The sequence below is a fragment of the Amphimedon queenslandica genome, unplaced genomic scaffold (genome assembly GCF_000090795.2).
Source record: "Amphimedon queenslandica unplaced genomic scaffold, v1.1 AMPQUscaffold_13476, whole genome shotgun sequence".
NCBI classification, from domain to species: Eukaryota; Metazoa; Porifera; class Demospongiae; order Haplosclerida; family Niphatidae; genus Amphimedon; species Amphimedon queenslandica.
The window spans coordinates 137,490-144,407 of NW_003546288.1; the positions used below are offsets into that span (position 1 = coordinate 137,490).

The 6,918-nt window shown below is 35.3% G+C and overlaps 2 protein-coding genes across 2 annotated transcripts in view; both read right to left on the reverse strand.

Moving 5' to 3' along the window:
- LOC105312074 (uncharacterized) overlaps positions 1-1,253 on the reverse strand; it is a 9,826-nt gene extending 8,573 nt beyond the window's left edge. The window contains exon 1 of the mRNA XM_011404431.1: positions 1,207-1,253. Coding sequence (XP_011402733.1) covers positions 1,207-1,253 — 47 coding nt within the window. The remainder of the gene's footprint in view (positions 1-1,206) is intronic.
- Positions 1,254-1,305: 52 nt separating this feature from the next.
- Positions 1,306-1,653, reverse strand: LOC105312075 (piggyBac transposable element-derived protein 3-like). The gene has a single exon (XM_011404432.1). It carries the CDS (start codon positions 1,651-1,653, stop codon positions 1,306-1,308), a length of 348 nt encoding a protein of 115 aa, XP_011402734.1.
- Positions 1,654-6,918: the final 5,265 nt, after the last annotated feature.

The window sequence follows — 6,918 nt, forward strand, 5'->3', positions numbered from 1 at the left end:
AAATGTTGTAGTTTATGAACTATTGCTAAACACGTTTCAATGACTATCTTTCCTATTGTTTGTACAAGAACTCTGTAGACCTATTGTAGACTTGAATAGCTTTCTCCTATGTGCGGTAAATTACACTGAATTGACTGAAACCCATGCAGCTCTGATATCATGCATCATACCTGTAGCCAAAAATCTCAATGTTAGTGCCAATCTTTCTCCTGGTGGAATTGCTTTGCGCAAGTGAGTGTGTCTATATGTTATTTCTGGTGCAATCACTGCCAAAATAGACTGAAAGGAATCTATATCCATTCTCAGAAAGTTTTTGTAGCTTGATTCATCTCCCATTTGTAGTTCCTTTAATAGCTGGTGATATGCTCCATAGTTGTTACGATTCAATATCCATTTTCTAGTCCAAACTCTCCTATTTCTTTGCTTTCTGCACCTTTTAGCTATTAAAATAGCTATGATACAAGCAGCTGCTGCAACTCTTCTTGACACCATTTTATTAATACTGCTAAATAACTATTGGTGTTATTTAACTATTCAAACAACAAATTGAATAGTGTATTGTCATGCTAAGAAGCAACATGTTGCTTTCAACAAGTTGCTAGCAACATGATGCCTGTAGTGTATGTTGGGCTTTAGTTTCCCTTGAGGATGCAAATCTTTGTACATTATGTATGAATTGACAATACTGATGTCAATGTAATGAAAGACAGTCTTCCAATACTTGTGAGTTTTCTGAATAGCATTGTAATTATTAATGAGTTGGTCTGACCTATCCACCCCATTCATAAAGCGATTTTCATAATAAACAAATTCAGGAATTGGTACCTCTATCTTTGCATTTTTTCTATTAACTTTTACATTTCGTTTAACTTTGGTTTCAGAATGACCTGTGTAATCACTTGACATAACTGATACACATTTGGTATCCTTCCATACCAAGTACTTTGCCCCTCCATCTCTAACGTACTCTCCCTCACCACATTTAACAGGCTTTCGTCAATATTTCTTCAATTCTCTTATTTCTGTTGGAACACCAAGTTGTGAAGTGTCCAACGTTCCAGTGACATGTACACTGAGATCAAACAGATCAGAAACAAGTATAGGACTTGTATAAAAATTATCAATATACAGACATTAACCTTGTAGTAAAGACTCCTCCATCAGCTTCATAGCTACATCATAACCCAGGCAATTTGATGATCTTACTTTCCAGTTCTTTCCTTGTTACACTGAGAAAGACAAATTATAGCCATGGTGTGAGTCACACAAACACCATAACTTAAAACCCCATTTTACCGGTTTGTTTCAAATATACTGACGAAAATAGAATCTGTCATTGGACCGAACCATTCGCTCATCGATGCTTAGTTCACAATGAGGTTGATACAACTCTTGACACTTCTCCATTATGTGGTCATTTAGGGGACGAACTTTACACAACTTGTCGCCAAATCCTATTAGCTTCTTTTCGGTGTCTTCAACTACATGAAGAAAAGCCAAAAAACTTTCAAATCTATTGCGACTAAAGACTTCCGATATTACTAGATCGTAACATAAACTGGTTAGTTTCCACATCAATCTATAACGTGGTATTTTGCGGTATCCTAAATAAATGAAGATTCCAATGAAAGCATAAAAATCATCAGGAACCATTTTTTGGAAATATCAATACATGGTTTCCTTTTTGTCTTTCTAGCGTTTAGCATACTCATTGGAAGCGTCACAAATATTCTGTACAATAACCTCATTAAAAAAAGCTTGAAAAGGTCAACAGGTGACGAGGCATTTACTGAGGCTGGTAATAATGCTCCAATGTTTCTTGAAGGTTTAAAGTCATGTTTCTTTGGAGCACTTTGATCAACATCTAAAAGGTCATGCATGTCAAGTGGTGAGACAACATCATCTAAATGAGAATCACTAACTCTTCCTCGAACTCTTCTACCATGCTTATGCAATCCATGATTTATGTTACCACGGGTGCGTTCACCTCTACCTCGTGAACAACCTCTTCTACTACCACATCCGCTATAACCAATAAAACTGACAGTCAGGGGGTTCTAATGAAGTAATTTCTTTCTCACTGACATCATCGCTCTCCATCACTGTCCCCCTTTGTAACAAATTCAGCCTCAGGATCACTCAAGTCAAAATCGGAATCAGAATCATTGCTAGTGGAGTCATCTGTTCAAATTGTGCTTTAATCATTTGAAGATTCAAACAATAGTTTTCCAATATCAAATGCTTTGTAAAGAACCATAGTACATCTGAAGTTACATTCTTTTCTAGGAGTCTATCAAAAAATCGCCACACTGTGACTAGTAATAATAAATTTTTACTTTAGCGACAGGCGAAGCTACTGGAGACTCTATAGGGCTTCCATCTTTCTCTAACATATCCAGTCACTCAGAATTATAAGATCTAACACTGGCATTGTCATCTTTATCTTTTTCTTCAAGTAAGGTCAACACTTCATTAACATCCATGCTTGCTTAAACTTGAAATTAGAAGGAAATTTTATTTCTATTAGTAAGAATGAAATTTATTTCCAGCTTTTAATAAGAGAATTTCCAGCATGATGCAACAAATTTGAAGATTTAAGAATTGAGTTTTCTGAAAAAATATTGTGAATACTTAACACCAAATTATATGGGGTGGGAACTGCAGAGTTAAATATGACTTTTTAATTACAGAATTTTTAAATATTCTTAGTAATAATCAAAGAAATTGAATTAAATGAGTCAAACTCTTCCAAATCCAAAATGACTTTTCAAGCTCTAAACAAACATTTCTTCAAACTTTTCACTATTGTCATAAATTGCAGTTGGAATCCTAAGTTTGAGGTCACAAGTACTAGCAGTAGCAAGCAAATCATCAGAAAAACACTTTGTGTAGAAACCATCTGGAGGAACTTTAGTGGTAGCAGTGCAAAATAGTATGATATCCTAAGTGTTACATATTCTCTCTGTGATTTTTCAACACCAGAGGTTATATTACTGACATTAGCACATATTCCTTTTTCTACACAATAATGGCAATATTATGCACACATAATTTTATTACAAAGCATATACATACCTTCACACTTCTCAATAAAATCTACAACTATTATATAAGTCGCTTCTTCAGTTTGTCTCCTAGGACTGTCCTTGTTACAATATTTAACTTGAAATATTCCTCAAAAAATTGCTAAAATACAACTGGTACCTACAATGAACAGTTTCATATTTACTTGCAGTTAGTCTTCTTTGATTTTCAGCAAAGAAGTCCATTATATTAGGGTATTCTTTAATAAGATTCAAAACCCCTAAAGATACCAATCCTTCAGCAAATTGGTTAATCTCAGGAATAGAGACTTTTATACAATGGGATTTAATAATCTCTACAATTTCACTACCATCACCAATTGTCAAACAATTAATCGGTTTCCTGTACCCTGCATAGTTATAGAAATAGATTTAAATTTTTTTACATACACAATCATCTCAGAAAGAAGTTAACTATGTATACTGGTTTATTTTGGCCAATTGAGTTATTTTTTTTAAATTAATTCTTTGTCTTCACAGTGGACATGATTTAGTTTCCAAGCTATGGACAACAAATTGTTGCACATACTTGAAAGTCCAGGAGTTGCAATGACATTTCACCATGAAAAAAAACACAATGTATATTGAGAGAATAAAAGAACTAAACAAACAATCATTGATAAAGGGAGGAGAGCAAAAGCATCTCCCATATTATATAGCCCTCCCACATGCAGACCTACTCAATTACAATGGGAATATATTTTCCACTGCCTAAGTCATTACATTCAAACACAATAATAGACCAAGTGGTTTAATTAACTGCACTTTTAAAGCATATGTTGATTAGACAAGAAACACAGATACCTTAGATGTGCAAGTATTATCCTGAAAGGTGTCATAGAAAAAGACAATATCACGATTACTATAATAACGGTATTACCTGTTTTACACAAAATATCTAGATGTTCAGTTTCATTGAACACTTCCCTAACACTAGTGTCATCTTCACACTTCCGCAGCTATTTTAAAATATGCAACTGCTTATTTCATTCATTACGGTAATTGCCTTCTTTACAAGTTCTCGAAACGAACTCTGCATTATTCCATCATCACATATAATAGCCCCAACGTAAACACCACTCCATATATAACTATAAACTGCTGGGTGAAGAACAGAAAACCCGATACCCTCTTGTATGATAGACATAGCTGTGTAGATGCCAAGGAACTTGAGTTCAAATTTCTGTAGAAGAGACTAGCCTCAAACAGATTACATGCAGTTCCAAACCTGAAGAGCTGCAGTGTTTTGAATAAAAGTAACTGCACTATCTCCTCCAACACAATAATGCTGACATCCCTTTTGAACCAGTAATTCCCAAACCTTTCGTCTGAGTCCACCATAATCCACAGCCTCTTCACCAACATAAGTCACCTGTAATTTTTAATATTTCTCAAATAGTTACCAAATCAAGACTACCTTTATCACCTGCTTAGAATTAAATTTTTTTTACTGCACTCCCTCATTGTGTCTTGAATAAAAAAATTTCTCCGTACATCAATCAACATTATATCATCATCAAAATCATCATATGAATCATTTTCCTTGACAGTAATTCCATTCTTAGTCTGAATAAACATAATAACATCAGCCACAGAAGTAAAATTCCTTTAAGTGCAAATAAAAAAGCAACTATTAAAATATCCATAATTCTGACATAACCCATGCACTAACTGATTATCTTCAGCCACACCATCATGTACATTAGCAGGACTTTCCTACACCATAACTGATATCGTTATTTAAACAAAACACCCTACCTTATCTTATAAATTCATTAAACAGCCCATAAAAGCTAGCAGGTTATCATCACTCTATAAAGAAATTAATTTTTCATAGCAACCAAGTGAGCACATACAGCCGCAGCCATGATCAACTGATTATTACCTTATTAGAAATTGGAGAATATGCTGGTGTAATTGGTAAATTATAAGGCAAAAAATCATCTACAGTATTTGCTACGTCAAGTTAAAAAATATATTAATAACAACATAGATAAAAATTATGAGATTACACATACAACTACATCTGGTTCTTGTGTTACCATTTTTTCAACACTGACAATTGTTACCTCATCACTAAATAAAAATAGCCTGATAACAATTGCATCACTTCTATTGGTTAATACTTTTCTTCATGACAACTATCCATATGTTCCCTCAGCATAATCATTGGCATTGCTTTTTTGCATACTTCACATTTAATCCTTGGAACAGAATCTGGAATCTACATAATAGAATAAAAGAGGTTGGATACAATAAAAGAAGTAATAATTTTGTACCTCTACACCATAAGATACGGCTGGGCACTCTTCAAGCTCAATATCATTTTGATGCGGGCATATATAGCAATGGGCTTGACCAAGAACTTTTTTCAGAAACAAACCAGTATAGCCCTATGGATGGGGAACGATCACATTTAATTTCTTGGTATTTTCATGTGTACGAAGCAGCTCATAGCCACCACAGTCAGTTATTTCAAAAACTAAGCTAAAATTGCTACGTGAATCTCCATAGCAGTACTGGTCCCTGACAAAGGAAGCTTGGCCTTACCAAGTCCATTGGCAGTCATGAGAGTATAATCTCCTGGTACCAAATCCATGTCTCTCACAGGCAGAAATACAAAAGTGTGAGCCCACCAGACTTATTTTTTCGCTTTCTTTGCTCCACATAGTTCCCCACCTCAACTTCTTGAGGTGCTTCTGCATTTATATCCAAGGAAATTTTGATGGATTTGATAAGGACTCAGCGATGAAGATGTACCAGCATGAGCAGGAGTGGTGAGGGGAGTAGTGGCTTCTGTGGCAGCTGTAGCAACTGCTGCAGGAGGAGCACTAGAAGTTGCTGTAGCACCAGAAGTTGTCGTGCTGTTTAATAGGGACTGGAGTGATTCTACAAGACTTCTAGCTTGGTTCAATATCACGTCTTCTCTTCTTCAAAGATGATCAAGCAAGCGGCAACTGTATACACGTGTTGTATGGTCTTATCTTTAATTGTTTATTCATGATGGTAGAGACAAATTTTGTTGATGCTAGCTAGTCATAGGTGTTAATAATAAAGGTATAAATTGGTAGCAGTGGCGTTAATCAGTGTCAGGCCAAAATTATGAGAAGTTCCAAGTAAAATTAATTACTATGATCCCATGGTAACCAGCTCATTAAAACTCTAACAATACAGGTTGCTGCTCATGTAACTGTGACTGTTCCTGAGATTCCTCCTCTGTTCGGCGCTTCTTTGTATAGCTTTTGAATGACAAACAAGCTCGTTTCTTAGATGGCCTTCCACGTTTCTTCTGCTGTTTATCAACACATAGATTCTTCAACACCTCCAAGTTAGGAGGCCAATGGTTTTCATGTGGCTATATGTGACCATAATTGACAAAAGGTACCTTATGGCGGATTTTAAAATTCATCTTTCTAATGAAAAATATGAACCTGTGAGTGCTCTGTTAGTCAACAATTGTTTCTATGAGCTACATAGTAACTTTTTGCATCCTCTTGAGTAATTTTATGATAAATGGAGCTAAGGAAGTTGGATTTTTTAGGCTATAAAGACCAATTTTCCTATCCGCCATAAGGTACCTTTTGTCAATTACGGTCACATATTAGGATGAAGATTGTACCTCACCATAGTTCACTCCTGCAGTATCTGTGGGTATAATCATGTCACTGGATGTTAAATGCAAGCAATTGTCAGCATTGGCCTCAACAATATCATGAGCTGACTGAGTATTGTCATTGCCAGCCTCATCATAGTGAATGATGTTGTGAAGAGATTCTGGAAGTGGTTCCATGTCTTCTTCCTCTACTTCATTTATTAAGTCATGAACAACAGCATC

What these genes read in the sequence shown, in the direction of transcription:
- LOC105312075 (XM_011404432.1), bottom strand. Translation starts at nt 1,653, where the DNA reads ATGGTTCCTGATGATTTTTATGCTTTCATTGGAATCTTCATTTATTTA.